The sequence below is a fragment of the Vanacampus margaritifer genome, chromosome 4 (assembly GCF_051991255.1).
Source record: "Vanacampus margaritifer isolate UIUO_Vmar chromosome 4, RoL_Vmar_1.0, whole genome shotgun sequence".
NCBI lineage: Eukaryota > Metazoa > Chordata > Actinopteri > Syngnathiformes > Syngnathidae > Vanacampus > Vanacampus margaritifer.
This window is the reverse complement of record NC_135435.1, coordinates 16,340,658-16,364,161: the sequence shown is the minus strand read 5'-3', so window position 1 is coordinate 16,364,161 and position 23,504 is coordinate 16,340,658. Positions and strand designations below refer to the sequence as shown.

Genomic DNA, 23,504 nt, shown 5'->3' with positions numbered 1-23,504 from the left:
TTTTCTCCTCCTCCTCATTCCAATCCAACAGTTTTAAAAGAAGTACCAGTACAATTGTGTGTATTCTTGTCAAGAGTTTTGTTGGTTTTGAGAGTTTTCTCGTTTTCCTTCTCATTTTCTAAATTTTTTTTTGTCACGTGCAGTAAAGAAAGAAAGAAAGAAACCGTTGATGGGTACACACCATCCTACGTTCGGTTCCAGGCGGCCTGTAGTTCCCGTTCCACGTGAGCCTGTTCTGGATAAGTGGTCTAGAAACAAGATGGATTTATTTCCTTTCAAAATGAGAGCGACAACTCAATTTGTGCAACTTACATCACACTTCCACCCCCTGTGACTCACTTGATGGACAGATGGAAACTATTTCAACATAATTACAGCAAGCATTACAATCATGTAAATGACATCATCTTTGGGAGAAGGCTTTGGTGATTATTTTTGGTAACGCTTCAGAAAAACGGACAATCCTCTGAACTTTACGAAATTGTCAAGCCTATCGCGTGTGATGGCGTGTTTAAAGTTGTGTCGTTCCGGGTAGCAGTCGCGGCCTCCGTGCGGGTCGCTTTGATGGCCGTCTTGGCAGTAGACGTGTCAAGATCCCATTTTATGACGACATTCATAGCTGCAATGTCACCATCTCATTGACGTCCCTGAGGTACGCAGCAGTCGTTCCACGAATGAATTTGGCACAGCGCGGAACACCGATAGATCACCACGCTAAGTCTTTTCCTCCCAAAGTTACATCTGAAGCCAAATTGAACCAATTGAGCCGATTGGGGGGGTTAGCACAAAATGGCTAGCATAGATCATTTTTCTGACCATAGGCTAATGGCTGCTAAATGATACTTATCAAGCTCTGTAAGTGCTCCTTCCAATAAATACATATTGTGGGTCATTTTTATCGGGATTCAAGCACTTAACCTTGGAATCAATCCAAGATACGGCTTCAATCATTCAATAGATTGTCTATCCCATAACGGCGTGACCAGTCTTTAAGGATAGCACTTCTTAATGCAAACGATGCTTTATGTGACAGCTTCAATTTGAGGTGTTAGTGACCTATCTATCACGTGGGCGCACTCATGACAAGACATCGCTGTCCTTTTCATGCCCAAAGGTTCTGCTTTTATGTATAGCGACACTCTTATTACTTCCTTATCAGGGCAGCTCAGACGAGCGAAAGTAAAATGTCCAAAATCGGGCTTGTTTCTGTTTCTCCGAGCTTCAGCGCCAACGAGCAAAGACTCGAGACGTTGATGTATGGAAGTTGATTATGATCATGTGGTTCTTAGTACGAGAGCGGCTCTTATTTCCCCACCAACACTTGACCCTGACCCTGCCTGACACAATTATGTTTGAAGGTTTTCATAACAAAACACTGTACAACATGTTGGCGGAATCATGTTCGGTGCCAGGAACAAAGCTCGTTTTAATTGGACCGGCAATGCCAACATGGAGTAATGGCAACTGTTGACGCAAGTCAGCATGGACTGTTGAATCTTTCAGGACAGACGATGAAGGCATTATTAGACAACCAAATTGTTAAAATCAAACTTTTTGTGTGTGTAATTTTTCATACTTCACTTTTCATATCATACATTTTAGACCTTTCTCCCTTTCTGTAAATTTTTTGACATTTTTGGCAATGTATGGACATATGGTAATTTTTTGCCTCTCTTCCCTTTTTGGACATTTTATGGCTATTTTATTTTTATTTTTACATTTGTTCGGCCTTTTTTTGTTCTCAATTTTTTTGGGCAGTTTTGTAGACATTTTATGGTAATTTTTGGGATTTCTTCTTTTTTTTAATTTATTTTTTAAATTTAAATTTTTTTTTATTTTCTGGAGAGCTCAGTATTGTTCATTCTGTAATTTTACCGATTTCACATGTCATCATCATTGCTCTCTTTTTTTTCTTTTTTGTTGTTGTTGTATGTGGGTGAGAATGTGTATGTGCGTGCTTGTGTGCGTGCGTGTGAGTGTGTATTCATTAGTTCACCTAAAACCTATTAAAAAATCCCATACCGTTCACCTAAACCAAACACTTCCAGCCAGAGTCGTGAGGCCGTCAGGAGACCCGAGGAAGGACCAAAGAAAAGAAAGGAAAGTGTTCGGCCTTTTTTTGCTCTCAATTTTTTGGGCAGTTTTGTAGACATTTTATGGTCATTTTTGGGATTTCTTCTTTTGCTTATGAACATGTTATGTTTACTCTTTGAATGTTTTCTACTATGCCCTTTTTATTCAATTCTCTGACAATTTCAAGAAAGTTTTAATCAAAATTTCAGCTTTTTCCTCTTCCTTTTTGGACATTTTTTAAAGGTATTTTTAAAAACCTTTTCACCTCCCTTTCGCCTCTCTTTTTCTGACAACTTAAACATTTGGACTCTGACATTTTTTGAATATTTAATTATTGATTCATTATTTAATCATTTCATTTAAATACAATTTCATCTAAAATAAATAAAAATAGATATATTTATTTCTCCTAATTTTTTTTAGAGATCTACAGGGAGCTCGAGGAGAGGGACTAAAGAGCCAAATATGGCTCCAGAGCCACAGGTTGCAGACCCCTGGTCTCGAGGTTCTTGGTTTGAACGTCAGGGAAAATATCCCTTCTATGCGGCGTTTACACATTCATGAGTTTTCTCCCACGTGCCTAAAGCATGAAAAATCCTGCTTCATGAAGAGAGAATATTGGAAATGGAAGCAAGGTACTCGATGCTTTTTGATGGTTTTGGAGGCTTTGTTACCTTTTTTGTGAGCCTGTCGCGACATATTACGCAAAGCGGTCTTGATGTGTGAGAAAGCCGTAAGTGGGATGGCTGATATTGTCTCTTAAATGTAGCTTCCTTTTCTCGGAAAGTCTAGGCACTTCTTCTGTCTCATCATTTTCCCCTTTCTGAAGAAGCTCTTTGGTTCAATTTTGCTAGCTTATGGGTATACTTTTTATTTTATTTATTTTTTTACTGCTCACTGCATCACATGAGCTAGACAAGCAGTTTGACATGTACAGAGGTACATCCGGATGCACCTGAGTTTCAAAATAAAACTTTTCTTTGACTGTCTGAAAAAGTTAAAGGACGAGGTGAACCAGAGAGGATCCAGGCCTGGTGTCGCAAAACTAGTCACGGATTGAAAATAAAAGCATACAATATGCAAATTAGCACTAGCTGCAATCCAATTCAGTGTGTGGCGCCTGTCATACAGATACGAAGAAGAATAGACAACTTCTACTACTACTCAGCAAGTGGTTGTAATATTACTCATTGTTCATTAGAGTCTTGTTATATATCTACACGTGTTGTTCCATTTGTGTTCAAATATCTATTGTTTGTAGTGTTCTAAAACCACAACTAACAATGCTAACCTTTAGCATGCCAATGTTAATTTTCATTAAGCATTACCATTCAGTTAGCGGGGGACGTTCTTAATTAAGGCAACATAGTTTGGTTGTTTTAAATATACATATATTGTAATTATCTTTGTTTTATGTTTAGTTTGATAGTAAACTTTTTTAAAGCGCTTTTTCTGTAACTTATTCCAAACTATGGATTGACCCCCCCACTGCACAAAAGCCATTTTTATTCCTGGACATTTCAAAAGAGCATGAGCCTTTATTTTAGTGTCTTATAATTGGTTTTGACTTTGTGAGTGCTTTATTGTGTTTAAACTATGTCAGTTGCCACTTTTTCAGCTGCGGTTGTTTTAAAGTGTTCTATAAATAAAATGGAGTAGTTGAGAATTGGGTATTACAGTGATTCCTTTTGAATCAGCAACAGCATGAATCAGCATTTTCAGCTTCTAGGGAAGTAACTAAATATAAATACAAATAGATATAAGCAACAAACATACAAGGTTGATTTGATACATAATGTTACCTCTTTGGTGTATATCTCAAATAATTGAATTACTAGAATTGGAGCAGCCAATGTATCATTTAGAATTCAAGCCCAAGTAATGACGCACAGACCAACAATTCATTTATTTTTTTTATTTTTTACTGAAAACAAAAATATGGTCATTTTATAATTTTATAGCATATGGTTGTATAAACATAACATCGATGGACATCAATGACGATCAGTTACATAACATTTCAAATACATCTAGCCCTCTTTTAGCAGGTGAGAGTAAAAGTTTTTTTAAAGAGGTTCAAATCAAAGTCAAAGGCGGTCATACAGTGTTAAGTCAAATTAAAACAAAGACAATTAGAAATCAATTCGGAATTAACATTTCATCCATTCATAACCGAGGCTGATGACATCATCAGAGGTCTTGAAACCAGGGTATTACATATGCTTGCATATGTTCTAGTGAAAAGCGACGACGCGTGAGGTTTGATGGCACTGCCTCCAACACAACACAAGCGTTATTGAAATGTTTGATTGCAAGTGTGGCGACGGAGTCTGGCAGCAGCTTCAACGCACTCAAGTGGGAGGTGTAGGTGGGGATAAGGATGTAGCGGTTGGAGGTTATTGGCTTTTGCCCCATTGTCTTTTGTGAGTGCTTTAGTGGAGTTAGTGGAGGAGGTAAAAGGGGTGCTTCAGTGGTTGTCCGGTGCACACACTCAGGTCAGCTGGAAGTCACCACTGGCCGACGGTCCGAGGGGTGCAAGGGGGTGAGGGCAGTCAAGGGGCGGAGAGCGGTCACAGCCTGTAGTCACCATGGAGATCTTGAGGGTTTGTCACCCGTCGGTACTGAGGAAGATGCTACCTCCTCTTCCAAAAACGAGAGGATGCTTTAAGAGTTCTTGGCGACCATCTTCATGGTGATGGTCTTCACCTCTGAGTACTCCCTTAAGCCACTCTCTCCCCTGAAATGCACAACAGCAAACATTAGCACTGAGATGCTAATCATGTCTTCCATTCTCAGGAGCTTTTTGATGGCTTTTTAATCAAATGACACTATCACAATCTGAAAAGTACAGTCGATACTTCTTATACACATCCCTACATGTTGGAGTCGCAAAGGTTGCCACGGGGCTTTCCAGTTTTCCACTCGTGATAAGAGGCGCTATGCTAGCCACCAACTAGCATGCGAGCTAGCTACTGTATATGAATGGAGATTTTATTGTTATTGTTTTGTCATATTGTTGTCATTTTTCAGCCCTTGAGAATGAAATTTTGATCCTCTGTATGTTTCAAACATATTGCGGATTAAAAATAAAATACCACACTTTACCATAACCAGTTTGGGTTTAGGCGACTTTAGGCGAACAGTTGCGGCAGACAATCACGGAGGGATTTATGATTGATGCTAAGTGTGTTGCTGTACACTGATTTAGCTAAGCCCGAAAAATAAGGAAAACTTAAGAGTAGAAAAACAGTTTAACGCAATGTCTCCTAATATGCACATTTTCAGTAATAATCATCAACCATGTATATGGACTGAATTGACATCACATCAGCAGGTGGCAGTACAGAGCAAAATGGCCGCCCATTGAGATGGATAAAAACTGGTGGATTTTTCTGCTTAATTCATATTCCACTAATGTAATATTAATCAAAATAGTGTGTTTGGATTAGTTGGAGCTCATTTTGGTGTTATCATCACAGCAAAAAGATAATCTAAGCAAAACGTTTTTAGTTGTAGTGTGATATCAAGACTTTTTTTTAAATGTAAGATTGTGTGAGAATTTGTAGCACTCAACTAAAACATTTTAAACAAAAAATTGTGTAAGATCTCATAATATGCACTCTTATTTAATTTTGTTTTAGAAAATCATGTACATAAAAAAAACATTGAAAATATAGTGTGTTATCAACATTTCTATTTTAAATTAAATAAAAATGGTGTGCTAGCTTTCAACTTTTTTCGTGACTTTTTGATATTGGCCATATCTAAACATACTACAATGGTACCTTCATTTATGAGTTTAATTGCTTTCGAGGTCGATCTTACAACTGACTTTATCTGAATTTGTGTGTACAACGCAAGATGTTGGGCAGTTGTTTTGGTTTTTGTTGTCGATGGCTCGTAATTTTGAAAACTTGTAATTCTGTGCACTTGCGTGATAAGGTGTCACTGTATTCGAATTCACCAGGCCAAATTTCGCAGATCCCGACATATGACACTCGGATCTTACGAATGGCTTGCCATCAACTAATTTGCTCAGCGACTCAAGAATACGTTATTGGCCTTCATTTGATGCTTTATATTTACGGCCTCAAATATTTACTGTAATTATGACTCTACTACTGCGTTAGCATAGAATGGTGATAGGGTTTGTTCTGACATCCAAATCCGGTTCTCATCATTTCATAGTGTTTTGTAGATTTTTGTCCAACTAGATTTGAGCCTCTACGTGTTGACATCACCATGTAAACTGCCCAGGATTTTCAAAATCAGTATTGCTTGTCCATGGAATTAAAAACGGTTTAATTTGTTAATGTTTTTGTCATGTTACTAGATTAATATTGCTTTGGAACTGCTCCAGATGACATTTCATACTGTTTTATCTATTTATTTTTTAATATTAATGGCTTCAGTAATGGTGGTTGTATTAAAAGGTGGAATTTATTTATTTATTTTTTCACATTTTGCTCAGTGACTAGCTGCAAAAGACTCTTGGCATAGGAATATAGTCATATCCTCTCTAAACAAATCCCTAAAGTCAATATTAGTGATGTTGTGGTTCATTGTGTACACTCAGTGGACAAGTTATACTCACAATTCACGTCCATTGCCAGACATTTTATATCCTCCAAATGGACACTGTGTGCTGAGAGCGTTGTAGCAGTTTATCCTGAAGAGTACACAAAATATTCATTATTACTCTTGTGCGTGGAATTTTTGGCCGAAGCAGAATATCAGAGCAGCGTTCATGAAGATGGATGTAGGAACATATCATCACCAGCGCCATTGCTATTTTAGCCACCCTCTGGATTTGATAACATAATCCCATTAGTTTTTAGCAAACACAGCTGAAAGCAGTCAGTTGCATATTTGGGAGTTGCTTAACTTCAGCCATCTGGGATAGACAACGTGGAGTTATTCAATGCAGGAGAAATTCAAAAGCGGAATAAAGACTTCATTTGGAGGAGATGTCACAAATTGGTGCTAGTTTATTGCGGACATTTTAATTCAATGTGAGACGTTGCTGAACCCATTGCAACCCATTGTGGGCAGTCATGGTTAAAATCAGACAATTTGTTAGTAACAGTAAAAAAATATATTACATCCTGTCCAGATTAGTTTCATGCATCCCATTTTTCCACGGCCCAGCGGGTCTCTCATCCGCACAGCCTCGCCGGGCATCCACGGCAATCACGGCTTACCACGCCCAATCCTGTTCGGTGGTCAGAACGCGGCTGCCGTGGCCGGCGGGAACATATTGGAAATGTAGCTTTAGCTATGGTAGGATTAAAGTCAACTAAGTGGTGAAAAATATCTGGCTCATGTTGAATGTTAGTTAGAAAACCCCTTGAGCCAGAGCCATCTGCACATGATTACACAAATAAAAACTCAACAATTTGGGGTGAAATCAAGAAGAAACATTTTATAGCCATTTCATTACAAATAATGAAATTAAAGTGTCAATTTATATATATTGTATACAATTTTGTTGTAGTTGTGTGTTGTACTCCCTTGGCGTGTTTTACATCTACAACATCTACGCTGCGGGGTAGAAAAGGAAAACAAAACAGGAAAGGAAACATTTTTTGTGTAATGATGGTGAAATGGCAAATGGCCAGCGTACAGTTAGCGAGGGCCAAGTGTGCAGGAGAGGAGTGAAGGAGTGGAAGAGTAAATGAAACTCACCAGACAGTGCCAGCCTGCATGGCCGTGGAAATGGTCATGGCTTTGTTGATGTCGCTCGTGAATACCGCCGCGGCCAAACCGTAGTCCGTGTTGTTGGCTCGCTCGATCGCTTCCTCCATCGTTTTGAACTTCATGATCTGCTGAACTGGTCCAAAAATCTGCAAAGCATTTCAAAAACATACACATGGCTCACTCAGAGGTTTTAATGGTGATTGACTGAATTGTTACCTCCGCCAAGGCGGTTATGTTTTCATCACAGTTTGGTTGTCTGGTAGTGAGAATGAGCAAGAACTACTTTTCCATGAAACTCATTGGAGATTGAGGAATGGCCCAATGAAGAACTCATTCACCTTTTTTTTTTATTACTCTCATTAAAACATTTGGAAATTACTCCTTTAAAAAAAACAAAAAAAAAAACTTTTGACTTTATTTGTTTGACTGCTTTACATTTATTATTATTATTTTTTTAAAATTATTTTATCATAATATTCTTTCATTATAAGAAATAGATATGCAATGTTGAATGGGACCAAAATGCATTCCACCACACATTCCCATTCTTGGTGCACATTGTATGTAGCATTTTTTTCCCTTTTTTTTCTTCTTTCTTTTTTTCTTTTTTTACAAAAATCAGTGTCTGGTGATAAGAACAGCTGAAATAATATTTGTTTTAACAAATGTTGTCAAAATTGAAGACATTTTTGGCTTGTGTTGAAACTGTGTACTGCGGTTAGTTTGCATTTCCTTCTTCATCTTCATTTGTGTCTGTGTTTTTATTGTTGCATATTAAACAAATATAACTATTAAAAAAAAAAAAAAGAAGTAGATCACATTTTATCCCACTTCCTGTCCCTTCAACTACGGTGCTGAGCTGTGTCTGGAATTTTAGCTCGCTGGTCAGGCTCTGCGTTCCCAAACATAGTTGTGGCACAGGTTCGATCCCCCCATATATATATATATATATATATATATATATATATATATATATATTTTATTTTTTTATTTTTTATTTATTATTTTTTTTATTATTCTTTTAATAATTGCTGAATGGGTCGGGAAAGTCTCTAAACATAGTAAAACCATCGCTAAGTTGCCAACATTGCAATAAAATAATATAATATATAAAATTAAAAAAGTCGTTGCTCTTGCTTGCTACCATTAGATTTTTTAAGCACAGCACATTTTACGTTTTACTGTGAGGCCCGGCCAGAGTCTGTGGGTGGGCCGCATTTGGACCCCAGGCTGAACTTAGCCCAGATCTGTTGACTAAACCGTGTAATATGTGGAAATTAATTAGTACATTTTTCAATTTAAAAAAAGACTTACTCAAATGTATCCAACCTAACTACTTTCACTCATTATTTCTTTTTAAAAAAACATCCTGAATTTCAATCTTAAGGTGACATCATGCAGCACGGCTCCCGCAGAATAAGGGAAGAAGTGTAGTTTTACAACACTTCACTCATAGAGAAAGACGATTGTACCGATTTGTCCCAAAAAATGAAATTGACCACCATTAGACATTTAAGGTTTCTGTTAGTACCTCTTCTCTGGCAATGCGCATGTCGTCCCTCACGTTGGAGAACACCGTGGGCTCAATGAAGAAGCCCTTCACGGCCAAAGCTTTGCCTCCACACTCCAGTTTTGCGCCTTCACTGATTCCACTCTCAACGAACTCCAGCACGCGATTCTGATGCTCCCGACTGATCTGTTAACAGAGAACACACGCAATCAAAGAGGAGTGAGTGTGATTTTCAAAAAAGATACAAGCCCCAATCAGAAAAAAAAGAAAAGTTTTCACTCTCACCTGTGGACCCTGCTCCGCGGTGGGATCAAACGGGCTGCCTACCGTCCTCCTCTTGGCTCGCTCCACGCTCCTGCGGACAAACTCCTCATAGATGGGCTCCTCTACGAAGATGCGCGAACCTGCGGTGCAACACTGGCCCGCGTTGAAGAACGCGCCCTGGTGGGCTTGTTCAACAGCCAGATCCACTGAGGAAGGAGCAGGTCATCAATTTAAAGGTCGTTCAAAGCATCACTAACACACTCTAAAAACAGTTGGGTCAAAAATAACCCAATTATGGGTCAAAAATGGATTGATCCGCTACTTGAGTCATTTTGTACAAAACGTCAAGAAATGGGTATTAGTGTAAAACAACTAAATATTGGTCAGATCCTTTACTTGGGTAAAAAAAATTGGGTCATTTTGTATAAAACAACCCAGAAAGTTGGGTCAATTTTTTGGATCCATATTTGGGTTATGTTTGACCCAACTGTTTTTGGAGGCCCACCAAGATGGAAAAATGAATGTAAGAGAAATCGTCACGTCTGCAAGGCATTCAAAATTCTTGTCTGCGTATGACAACTGAGAGACAAGACCCTGCTGTTCCGCACAAAGGGTTAACAGACCTCCGTGATTTATGGGTCTCGGCCAAAGCACCCGACTGAGTCTAGGTCTACTTTCTTGATTTACAGACCTCGGGGAGTCCCTCTCGCGGCTGTTGAAAGCATTTTAACGCCTCGCCTCGCACAGTTTGGTGAGCCACTTCAAATCTATCTGAAAATCATCCATCCAACATCATCTGATGTTTGGGTTCTCACACCTTGCGCATATTTCTATGGATTAAGGGTCCAGAGAATACAACACATGGGTGTTAAGAAAGGTAAGGAATGGAGCAAAAATATTTGGGGTTGTTATTTTCTAGAAGGACGTAACATTTGATGTTGATTTGGACTCAAAGGGCAACGAGAGAAAATGTCTCTGAATTGTATCTAAAAATTCATTGTTGTTGCCACTGTCACTTCACACTCGCCCTACAATGCACAAGTGAGGAAAACACCACTCGTAAACTTACAGTCGGCATCTGCAAATATGATGTTCGGATTCTTGCCTCCCAGCTCCAGCGTCACTCTCTTCAGGTTAGTCTTCCCAGCTGCTTCCTGGATCAGTTTTCCAACCTAAAGGGAAACACAATATATACGTTTACTCATAGTGACGCAGGCCCAATGCCTCCTCACTAAATCAAGTGGAGTCCTTACATTCCTTCAGTAGTGCAGTCTTCCAGCAGCACTATGAGTTGTGGAGGTAGTAACGAAAAGATTTGTGAGGAGGGAGGAAGCGTGAAAGTATTGTGTGGGTGGCTGGTTGTCAACTCGCCAAAAGAGAAAAGTGAGCTAGTGCTCATGTATCAGTCGGGAAGTTTACTTTAGGTATACTACTTTTGAATGCATAATACTGTCATCTATTTCATCAGCAATGGAACTTGAAAGCACTTTAGGAAGAGCAAGTAAATCACGTTGGGGTGGTCTCTTAATCTGGAGAAACGGTCCTTGGCCACTTCATTAGGTATACTTGTTGGTTCTATACCACTGTTGGTTCTAATTCAGCTGTTATTTGAAAAAACAACCTGACCAAAAAAGAGAGAAAAAGATTAATTTCTAAATATTTTATATGTTCGAAGGTAATTGCCGAAAACATGCGTAGGCTAAAGACTTGAGAACAAAAGTAGTACTGAATTGTTGAGATTGCGTAAAACTCTTTAAAATTTCAGTTGTCCGGATTCTGTGGGTGTGACTGAAATGAATCCCAGTGATGCATTCGGGCTTTCTGGCCCTCCTCCAGTATATAAGTGCTAAGCGTCAACATTCGATTAGTGACTATCCTGCACAATTGCGAGTTACTGAGTAAATAACTTTACTTGATCCTTTTCTATGACTACAGTATAAAGTTAGCTAAAAAGCTAATCCTACAACCAACAAAAAAAACATATTTTCTGAAATGTTATGTGTTTTGTGTTATTCAAACAACAGTGTTTCTGTTGTGTGGACTTATGCGTGGCGCACGGAGCGAGGTAGTGGCGAATTGGATGGCCCCGTCGCCGGTCTACCAGCCGGCTCTAGTTTGCTAGCAGCTAGCTAGCCTACAACACTGAAAAATATATCTTCCCTGAAATTTAATTAGTTCTTTGTTATCCATTGAAGTTACCATGTCTATGTTGTGTGGCCCCACACCCACTAGCTAGCCTGCTAGCTAGCCCGCGCACTGTCAGCTGGAACTTCCATTTTGCCGCGAATGGGTCCACACAACAAAGGCACTTTAGGAAAATGTAACAAGCTAAGCTAGCAGTCTAGTGAACTAGCGAGTGGACAACGGGCTCAACCATTACGTCACTTCGAACGTCAGGGTCACCATTTGAAGTAAGATGAATTCTTACTTTTCCCGTGTTCATGATGTTGATTATCAAAACAGACAATGAGATCGGTGAATTCAGGCTTTTCCTTAAGGATTTATTATCACAAGCTTGTGGACAGAGAGGATGCAGCCAAGCGGCTCCATCTCGTTTCTCATCTGTAACGCCCCTCCCTCTGCTCGTCACTAATATTCTTTTTGTCCTTCAAAGTCCCTCCCAGACAGTCACATGGTACCACAATACAAATCACCAAATGGTTTCAGGATTTTGTGAAAAGAGAAAACCACCCCCTGACAACATTTGAATTCTCACACAGAACTATACTAAGTAAATCAAAGCAATTATGTCCAATTCTAAATAGTTATAACTAAATCAAAACAGTTATAATTAAATTGAAACAGAAGATGCACTTCACTCACTTGGTGTGTCAGTGACACTTGAGGGAAAGAGCATTGTTGTCTTTGTAAAGGCAGATTTATTGTCCTTAGAACCTGCCAGAGTGTATTTCCTCTGGCAAGTGAAGTAAAAGCAAACTGTTATTTTATCCAAGAAAACCACCTCAGTAAACAAAAGACTTTCTCTCAGTATGGTTCCTCAACAGTCAGGTGTGCGTTGTTGGCGCTGCACCACAAGTTTAATCAGACAGCACAACATTTGCCTTGGATTCATTTGTCTTTGATCAGCGTAGCGGCTGACTAAGGGGAAGAGAGCGTGTCCGCAATGAGAGGTAAACACAGCATGCTGAGCTGCCAGATTCCCCCACAAGGAGTCACAGCGTCATGTGAATCGCCGTAGGGGAGTCCGACCCAAATCCACCTGCAGCCACACGTAACCCAGCACCAAACTGCACTCGGCGAGGAGATGCTCCTCTCCCTGCGATATCCCGCTACTATATTTGGGGTGACTCACTGTCTGGGCATGGGCAGCTTCTGACAGCACTGGCTCTTTTCCACACTAATTGACTCCAGATCACACAAAACATCAGGAAAACTTGGAGGGGGAAAAAACACGCTGGCCACTCACAAGGGAAATGTTCAATCAAGATGAGATGATTAACAACAAAAAAATATGTTTGTCTTACTATGTGTAGGTGCCTTGATGCAAGATTGCGTGAGAGGGAAAACAGTTTGTACAACATCTTTTCATTAACGTCTATTTCTGTAGAACTCGTTGGACATGGATTTGGCCCTTAGTTTTCCCATCCATCCTGGCGGGCTTTCGGCAAGAGGTGGGGTACAAACAAGATTCACGTGCACATTCACAACTGTCAACAGCTGCACAAACAAAACTCCACAGACAAAGGCTGGAGCCCAGAGTCCAACCCTGAGGGCTTGTATACGAATATGGGTTCCATCGATACACCCGAGTACCTTTGGAAAAACACCTGGCTTGAACAACTCACCTTTATTTTATCAGTCATGAAATAAAATCGTTTCACCTTCTCACCAAGGCATCCGTCACTTCCCTAACGATCCTCGATACGCTGATCTTATCTACCTACAGTATCTCCAACAATCTGTACATTCGTGTCCTCTTGTCGGTTGTTGCAGTTGACCTTCCAGTGGATTGCACAGGAAAACAATCGATGCCTTCCCGAAGTGGTAGCGGATACGAAACTCTTCATCAGAATAATCATCAATGTCAAAGTCAAGCCCATGATAGACTTCCTGCGCTGAACTAGCATGAACACAGCATTAGCCACAAACTCTAGCTTGAGAGTTAACCACACTTTAACTTCAAGTTGGCAGCCTTTTGAAGTTAACCTAAGTTTTGAACAACAAGCTAACGTGCCGTTGAAGTTAATAGTCGGTTAAAAAATAACTGAGTTTTGAACAACCGGGCAGGTCATATTGAAGATTTAAGGTAGGCTATCTCTCTGCTTTTGTAACCGCTGCTTTTAGCTCCTTGTGATCTTGATGTGGGGGGCTTATCATAGGGCAGCTAACTACACATACCTGTGCGTACCCCTAGAGTCAAAACAGACCGTATAGACTGCATATTCCAAACAGGTCACGGCTCATTTGACAAAAAGGAGCTTGTGAAATACAGGCTGGCAACAGTCAACCATTCGCTCTGCTTTTGGTTTACGGTAAAAGCTTTTATCATCGAGGTTAGCACACAGTTGGCGCTATCAGATATGTATTAATGGTCTGCAGGAGAGGAATCTGCTGAGTTGCCAAAGAATGCAGTTGGATCCATCCGCTAACATGGCATGTACTGTACTTGATCATTTCACTTGTGAACAGTTTCCCTGTCATGTAAATACAATAGTGTGTGGATGTCATGTGGAGGGTTAACAGAGGAGGACCAGTGTCTGAGACAGATGTGTTTGTATACTCTTGACAGAGCAAATATGTGCACATGTGCAAGATAAAATCAGAGATGTCTGCCAAAAGGAATAATGACCATTTATATAAGACTCCATTTGTTTGCCATTTCGGCTCAAATGCCGGCACAATGTCTTCTAATTAGCCAGCACGCTTCCCTGTGTTGCACATGTTGGTCACCGTGTCACCATCAGCTGGATTTCCACATCCAAACGTACCTCTGTCGAGCCTGTGAACGCCACTTTGTCGATGCCCATGTGCGAAGCGATCGCCGCTCCCGCCGTTGGCCCGAATCCCGGCAAAATATTGACGACTCCCGGTGGAAAGCCGGCCTGTCAAAACAATATGAGAGGAAACAAGCCTTAGCGGAGATGACAGCAGAGCCAAGTAAAACCACAGGCAGTGCGGGAGAATCCGGACCCAACCCAACCTCCCTACCAGCACAAAACGTCAAACGAGAGGAAGGACACAGACAGATAGTCTCCAGATTTGCAGGATGAGATAAACCAGGATAATATTGTTCTAATCTCATCAGCATACTTGTGATGTGTACTCAAGTGAGCATGCTAATCCTGTGTGGATGACATTTACTTGTTTCTTTTCCCATTTTTGTTTGATTCAATTTCCGAGCTTTACTACCTTGTCACTACCTAAATTGGATTGCCACGCAAATGTGTTCATGCCAAAAGTTGAAAAACAAATTGACAAGAATTGCCGTTCTGGTTTTATGGCAGATACTGCTTCTCGATTCGATTCATTATCAATTACCAATAGGTGTGAGAATGAAATAAAACCAATGATAAATGATATGATTGATGTCATTATCATTATGTATGTCATTGTATGGTATGATAATGCAGATGTTTCTGCATAGTGCTTTACGATATAGTATGTTTCCTTAAAATTAGATAAAATTAATTTTAAAAAATTGTGATCATTTCATTTATTTCGAAAAATTGTCATAAGACACTATAACGCAAAATTAAAATGTTATCAAATTATATTTCAAATATTTCATACAGACCTACATTCTAAAAACAGTTGGGTCAAAAAGGAACCGACAACATTTTGGCTTATTTACTTAACCCAAAAACGTTAAAAAGTTAAAATGAAAAACCCTCAAATACAATCCCCCAAATTGGCTTGTTTTGTGGGTTTATTTATTACACTTGGGTCAAAAGGTATAATCCACAAACCAACCCGATTTTTGTTGTTGGGTTGTTTTGTGGGTTATTTATTAATTTACTTGTGTACCTACACTCTCAGACCAGTTGGGTAAAAAAAAAAATTGTGTCAAAAACGGCCCAGAACAACTTTTTTTCGGTTAGTCCTTTAAGCCAAAAAGTCTAAATAAAAAAAAAAAACACCAATCCCATCACAATTTTGGGGGGTTATTTCTTGCAAAAAAAAACAATTTTGGGGTTTGTTTTGTAACAACCCAATGTTGGGCAGTTGTTTTGTAACAACCCAATTTTGGGGGGTTGTTTTGTGTAAAATAACCCAGAAAAGTTGGGCCAAATTGATCCAAGTAGTCCATCGGTCAATTTTTGACGCAAATTGGGTTATTTTTTGACCCAACTATTTTGAGGGCGTAGATTTTTAATTCCGACATGGTCCGAATTGACCTGAATCAGGTGTGTTACCTCCTTGACGAGAGCCGCCATGTAGAGGCAAGTGAGCGGCGTCTGCTCAGCAGGTTTGAGGATGACCGTGTTTCCACATGCCAGCGCCGGTCCCAGCTTCCACGCCGTCATCAACAGAGGGAAGTTCCACTATGCGTGACACACACACAGGAAAAAGACCTCATGCATTCGAAGGAGGCACTGCGTGGTCACAGGTCAAGCACATAAGTCATCGCTCTCTAGTCATTTACTCTCGCTTTCAGTCGGTCTAAACATAAGTCAAGTAAGAAAATGGCGCATTGTGATGAACACGTGAAGACACTTGACTCGAATTTAAAAAACAAAAAAGCAGTTTTACCAAATATTTGGCAATGGTGTCACTGGAACTTTTATTAAACATTAGTATTCTTCTGGTTGTTTATTATAATGAGAGAAGTAGCAGGTTCAACCGGTGCTCATTTGCCTCAAGACACTAACACTTTGTTTTTAATATTTAATATCCTTGTTAAATTATTTTCTATGTTTAAAAAACAACAATATCAGCGGCTGTTAATCCAACCTCAAGTCATGTTATAGTTGTGTTGTTGACTTTAGTCAAATAAAGTCTGAATGCATTTGTTATTAATTGTTGTTTGTTCATTTTTGATCCATTATTAATTTGACCTGATGCCCTTTGGAGTACAGTGGTACCTCGGAGTTTGAACATAATTCGTTCCTGCGAAGTGTTCAAAGTCCGAATTGTTCAACCTCCAAAACATTTTTTCCCGTAGGAAATAATGTAAATGCAATTAATCCGTTCCCAAGCTCCAAAAACAGAAAATTCCTATTTTAATTTCTATTTATGTTTTTTACATTTACAGTACAGTATAGTATTTAAACAATAAAAAATACTTTTTTGTTGTGGTGTGATGACATCAGTGGATGACAAATGTTATGTTAATGCTAGCTTTAGTTCAATGCTGAGTTTGTGTATTTTACATTGGGCATATTGTTAGACTACTAAGCGGTCTTTGCGTGCGATGTTTAACGTAAGGCACGTAGTTGAACAGCTAAGGGGGGTCCTCGTGCCAGTATTTACAGAAGTAGTCACGGTAGCGCAATAATCTCCTTCCTAATTCCACTGTTGTTCGTAGCACCGTATGTTTTTCTTTGCTGCCACTGGCACTGTTGTCTTTCTTTGGGCCCATGGCGAAGAAAATTGTCGTGGAAAAATCAAAATGCACTCGCACTCTTAAAACCGCGACTATTGATTTCACACGCTACGATTTGCATTGTTTAGTAGCATTAAGCTAAGTGGACTTCACAGCAAACATCACCAGGGTGTGGCAAAAAGCCTGAAGCCACTTTTATGGTAATCTGTTCAAAATTTGCCAAAACTGCTGCTCCTTGTGAAGAGTTGAATGATGTCAAGCTTGCACTTGCAAATCAAGGCAAATGAGCCAACGAAAGTCTGCTCCTATCTCGAAATACTCCCACACTCGTACCTCTCACTTGCTTAAAAGACCATTTGCATGATGATGGCTGTCACTTGCGCACATTGTTATACTCACAGGGATAATTTGTCCACAAACTCCAATGGGCTCATATCTGGTAAACGTCAGATATTCTCCATCTGGGAAGGAACACGTGCACACACACACGGACACACAGAGAAAACAAGTTTATCCAACTCTGGTTTTGGTTTCAATGAGTGCAACATGTGAAAACGGTCATCCCGCGCTGCCCCTTCACGCTCGTTCGTAAGCGAATCCACCCACAACACTCCCGCTTCCTCTTACCCCTGTGAGAGATTACGTTGCGAACAGCACAAGGCATGTGTGTAACTGTTTTAAGGTCACGGACATGGTGTCATGCTGGAAAGGCTTTCTCATTCCTCTTGCATGACTTGAGGGTGTGCCACTCTCGGAAAACAATTGATTTGGGAAAGTGTGTGTATAAATGTTGTAATACAGCCCTCAGCTGACACCTTGCCTCAATATACATTTGGACGGGAATCATCAATGGCGAGCATGGTTGAAATCATGGGAAAATAGCAGGAGACAACCCAAAACACGCTGTTGTTGTTTGGGGAATAAGCAATTGGACGTGTGCTGGTTGCTTGACTCGATTTTGGGAGATTAGAGAGTAATATGTACCGACAAATGTGCTGAATTTAAGGGCGACGCCCATTGGTTTCACACTGTCCGTGTTGATCAACGTAACGTCGGTAGAAGCCTCAATACGCCTTGTTGATGGTTGCGTCCGGCTCCTCGTGCCGACAGATGTCCAAATACGAGCACTTGGATCATTCAGGCAGCGGGAATAGCCTCGTCTGTTTACTCTGGAAGTCTACGAGAGGAATAACGATTCAACTCAAGGCCTGGGAAAGCGCTCACTCTGGTTGGTTTGGCAGCCGAGTACAAGAGAAGCTTTGAGAGGGACAATACGGCGGTATCGGCAGGTTTCCCATGTGCTTTCTTATTCTTTTTTTTTTTTTTTTTTTTTTTGCCGCCTGTTGATACAGACGGCCAACTTTCCCCTTTTACACCCCCGCACTCATCCCATTCACCGGCATGTGAGGGGCAACACTTGCGGCAGTCTCCTCAGGACAATAAATGTTTGCCTTCGCATTGATTCCTACTTTGATAGCTCACTTAAGGGCTGAATGATTTTGGAAAATGATCTCATTCATTCTAATACATACACAGCAAAAATTTGAGTTAAAATTTCAGTGTGAAATTTTGGGGAGTTGATTTTAACTCTTGAAGTGCAAACTTTTTTTTTTGTTAAATATAAATATAAGTTCAGCAACAAAATCCAGTAGTTTTTATCAATATCAGAAAGCGGCCATTTTGCCACTTGCTGTGCTCAGGTCTCAGGTAACAACCAATCACAGCTCAGCATCAGAAAACAGGTGAGCTGTGATTGGTTGTTGCCTGAGCCCTGAACAACTGTGACGTCATCTTCAGTCGACAGCAAGTGGCAAAATGGCCGCCCCCGAAGATGGATTAAAAACGGCTGGATTTTGCTTCATAACTTACATTCCACAAATGTAATATTAATCAGAATGTCATGTTCAGACTAGGTCACATACTATATTATTGTCAATAAATGTTTAACGTTGACTTCCTCTTTAAATTGTGTGTAAAGCAGGTGTTATTTAAGAGTCGTAGTTATTTAAGAGTCGTAGATTAACACTGGAGAGATGTAATTTAGCTCCGCCTTCTCCAGTTTGAGAGAGATGAGTCATTTTCTTTCTCCTCGCTTGTCAGGGGAAACATAACTGACATTCGAACAAAAGGAATTTGGGCACAGAGTCACTCACAGAAGCGACTTCCCAGAAAAACTGGACTGTTACATTTGTGTCTTAAACATTTTTTGGCTTCCTGGGTTATAGCATTGAATCATAGATGCTAGCTAGCATTAGCACTAAGATAGTAGACTAAAGGCTAATCTATGTGGTTGTTTTAAATGGATAATGTGTAATGTTTTTTTTTAATATTTAGTTTGACAGTAAACCTGAAATAGGAGTGGCATTAAACAGCCGAGTTCACAAGTCAAAGCAAAAAAATTGGACGTACGATGGCTCATATCTCAAAACAATTGTAAATTGAGTCAATCGTATCTCAAGGCACTAATTAAGGCTACAGGTGGATACACCGGTTTGTCCCTACTGCAATTTGGTAGAAGAGCATTTAATTGATCTGCCTGTCATAGATAACTGAACAAATATATATGTGTTGTTATTGAATAATAATTTTCAGAGAAATTATGTGAAATTGAATAATATCCCGCTGCATTTCTTTTGATCTTTCAATGGTTGGAAATTATTGCTCTCCCTACATAGCAGGGAAGTAATTCAATTACAGTTTATCTCTTCAAAAGTTCCAGGACTGGTGTTACAAAAGATACATTTGAAGAACCAAAGTACAGTGAACGGAAATAAAAATTTGCTTGTATTTGAAATATATCTTATGGGACACAAGTCCTGGAACTTTTCTGACACACCATGTATGTCATCAGTTCATCAATAAAGTGAGGTACAATTTTCGGCACTTGTTGACAATGCAAATGTTGTATAAACACAAAATGTGATCAAGTTCCAAATTAAACCGTGAACTGTCAAATGCGTGTAATAAATCAAGTTGTCCCAGTGGGATCAAATCAACTGTGATTTATTTTCCCCCTACTACTTTTATTGTTGTTAAATGCCAAAGGACACTTAGATGACACTTATATCATTATGGTTAACTTCCACATTTCTTGACCGATTCCAGTGGTTTAAATTTTAAACTGTTCAGCTCATTACCAAAGAGTCAGCAGTCCCATTCAAAATTGTTCTAGTTCTCATAATAATTCGACACATTCTGGGGACTCCGGATATGATAACTGACTAGTTTAATATATCATATCATATTATCGTTTATTGTGCATTGTCATAGGTCCACTTTGTATTTACCCATCGGAATGGAAGTGCCGTGGATCTTGTCTGCGTATCCAGCAAAGTATCTCAAGGTCTTAATGGTCCCTTGAAGGTCCACAAACAGAGTGGGCAGAAAAGGCTTCCCACTGTTGAGTGACTCGATAGTCTGTGGAGAGATGAAGGGAGGATGGGGCCATTTGAGAAATATGTTGCATAACCGTGTGCTGCTCACATATAAGTCCATACTGCTCCGCTTTTTTTGCACTCACCCCTGGTTGAAATGTGAAGCTAAGATAATACGACATTTCAAATACAGCCTCTAAGTTACAGTTATATGTTTCCCTACTGGGCAAAGACATTTTATTTGTTTTTGCTTGACACAGAAGTAAGTCAAAAATGCTTTTTTAGCAGGGATGAAAAAGCGTTTAATAACAAGAAAAACATCATAAAGAGAAACAGACAGTGGGCCGAGAATAATGGATCAACTCTAGTTTCATTGCAGTATGAACATTGAAGACCACAATTTTTTTTTTTCATGAAATGGATCAATTAAAAGTTCCCTTACAGTCAGATAAATGCTGTCTCTCTCCACCAGATCAGCCAGTTTGGCAAGCAGTCGTCCCCGCTCGGACGCGTCCATCCTTCGCCACACAGATCCCAATGAAAAGGCCAGACGAGCTGCCTGCACTGCTTTATCAACATCGGCCTGAGATTGGGATGGAGGGAACAAATTTATGATTTCAACTATAGAAACTCTTCACTCTTCAATAACCCCCCAAAAAGTGAATAACCTTATCTGCTTCTTGGACATCGCAGATCTGCTCCCCAGTCGCTGGGTTGAAAGCTGGAAAGACCTTCCCACTGACAGAATCCTGCCACTCATTGTTGATAAAAATCTAGAAGGGAAAAAAAAAAAAATGAATGTGTGTCAAAGGTTAGTTGTTATAGTTGTCCCATCCTGAAAACTCTTCTTATTTGAGTTTGCAATTTTAAGAAACAACTGCAGAATAATATAGTCGTCTCACAATTACCATCTAATCTAATCCAATCAAATGGATTTGTAAAGCACATTTTATATAATAACAGGATTGGCCAAAGTGATGTACAATTCATATAAAACACACCGGCTATAAAATTGGTTAATATTATATAATATATTATGACCAGGAGAGATTTATTTCCAGACCTCAGTGGATGTTGGTTTGTAAAATATTATTGAGGTAGGATGTAGCAAGACCATTCAGAGCTTTACAGATGAAAAGTAAAATTTTATAATGTCGTAAAAATGCAGTATACACAGTACCTAATGTTAATTTGATCCGCCCTTTTAAAATTTTGTCTGAGTTTTAGTCAGTTTCAATCACGCTTTGTTAGTTTTTATCATAGTTAGTCAACCTCATCCCGTTTTTATTTAGTCCTTTTTCTATAAATCGAGCATTTTTGTCTTTATTTTAGTCCAGGAAAACATATTCTAGTTTTAGTCAACAAGAACTGTCAACGTTTTTGTCTAGCTTTCGTCAGGACAATTATTTTTCCCCTGTAGCTTTTTTGGGGGGGTTAGCAGATAATGTTAAACATTTTGTATTTCTAAAACTATTTGACATAAAATGTCCTCTCATCTTTTTGATGAAAAACAACTTGACAGGAACTACAGTGTATCAACAAGTTGCTACTAATGGCTCCATGCTACGAGTCAGCAAGGTAGCTAGCATTAGTTAGCGGTCAGATTAACATAATTGTTGGAAAGTTATAGCGGCCCGTTGGACTAATGTTACGTCGACTCATAACTATAGGCCTAATTGACTTATTTATTATTATTACTTATTTATACCTTTCACCATGAATTCTCCTCCCGTCTGTCCCATGTGTTTGCGCATGTTGCACTCGCTAGCTGCAGATTTGAAAGGGGGCGTGTCACTACAGATTAGCAGAGCCCTTTTTTTTTTCCCGTCTCGTATTTGTGAACTAAAATGTCCATGAATTTTAGTACAGTTTTTACTAAGTAAGTAAGTACATTTTCGTCTCATCTTCATTAGTCGACGAAAACGCATACTGAATTTGTCCCACTTATTGTATATTAATGAGTTAGTCTAGCCTAGTTTTAGAATGTGTTAACGAAAATATTTTTGTTCAGTTTTTGTACACTATAGCACACATTACAAAAATATTTAAGCATATTGACAGTTTTATATGTACCAATGGACAAAATAACGAAACTTTTGGTAAAAATTTCACGAGTGTCATGCACCCCACCGTGTCAATTCACGCAGGTTGCCATAGAAACAGAATGTGGTCTACAATAAGGACAAAAATGCGGATATATTGAAAGATGGGACTTGCTCTCATTCCAGGAACGTGCGCGCCGCTCGTGCACATTTTTACCATGTGCAAAAGTAACTTCATCCACAGATACGTATGAAATCGTAATCATGGTGAAGTTAAAAAAAATATATAGGCCCCAGAATGGAACCTTGGGGCACTCCATGTCGAGAAGTAGATGACTGAAATTCACCAAGAGAAATATAAAAACTTATTTCGGACATGTAAAACCGGAACCACTAGTCGTAGTTGTCATCATAATGTGTGAGTGTTACACATTACAAGCAAAGTTTTTATGGCAGCGTGTTGGCTGCAGGATGTAGCATGATTTTGCACATCCAGACTCTTGCGTAAAGGATGTGGGAGAATCTCTGGAAATGTTGCCTGAGAATTCCTGCGTGTCCACCATGACTCTCATGGGAGTACTCCACCATCCAGACAAAAGGGGTGGGGGTGTGGAGAATGGGGGATTGGTGGGGGCACAAATAAATCCCTATCACACACCAGACGGCCATCCACCCCGCACCCCCTTCACCAGCACACGTTTCACAACATCACTGCTCGTTTACGAGATCATAAAACACGTGCCGCACTTGGTCTCTGTGATGCGTTAAAGCAAGCCTTGCGTTAAACAACCGCCTGGGATTCCGTACATGGCATATGATATGCTGCCTTTATGGGCATCACCTAAAACGCATCCCAGGAATCAAATCCCTGCTCAACGCTAAAGACCTACATCAAATGAAGGCATGAAGGCTGTGATGTGAAATACACCCCCCCCCCCAAAAAAAAAGTTAATAAATAAAAAACTCTTGTTATGTTTAGATCCATTAGGAAGAGTGTTTTTAATGGTTGTCAGTCTCTGATAGATGGAGTGCAAGGAGAA

General features: G+C 39.6%; 1 protein-coding gene across 2 annotated transcripts in view; it reads right to left on the bottom strand.

The window, feature by feature from the left end:
- Positions 1-3,973: 3,973 nt before the first annotated feature.
- aldh1a2 (aldehyde dehydrogenase 1 family, member A2) overlaps positions 3,974-23,504 on the bottom strand; it is a 33,883-nt gene continuing 14,352 nt past the window's right edge. The window contains exons 1-13 of one of the 2 annotated variants that reach the window (XM_077564367.1): positions 22,131-22,220; positions 21,091-21,195; positions 20,865-21,005; positions 20,336-20,465; positions 17,448-17,509; positions 15,919-16,047; positions 14,494-14,607; positions 10,614-10,716; positions 9,566-9,750; positions 9,302-9,466; positions 7,759-7,916; positions 6,668-6,742; positions 3,974-4,810 (exon numbers count right to left, since the gene is read on the bottom strand). In XM_077564367.1, coding sequence (XP_077420493.1) covers positions 4,738-4,810; positions 6,668-6,742; positions 7,759-7,916; positions 9,302-9,466; positions 9,566-9,750; positions 10,614-10,716; positions 14,494-14,607; positions 15,919-16,047; positions 17,448-17,509; positions 20,336-20,465; positions 20,865-20,939 — 1,269 coding nt within the window. In that variant the 5' untranslated portion in view covers positions 20,940-21,005; positions 21,091-21,195; positions 22,131-22,220 and the 3' untranslated portion in view covers positions 3,974-4,737. Of the gene's footprint in view, positions 4,811-6,667; positions 6,743-7,758; positions 7,917-9,301; positions 9,467-9,565; positions 9,751-10,613; positions 10,717-14,493; positions 14,608-15,918; positions 16,048-17,447; positions 17,510-20,335; positions 20,466-20,864; positions 21,006-21,090; positions 21,196-22,130; positions 22,221-23,504 lie in introns of those variants that run through there. The other variant, XM_077564366.1, reaches the window with a different exon arrangement.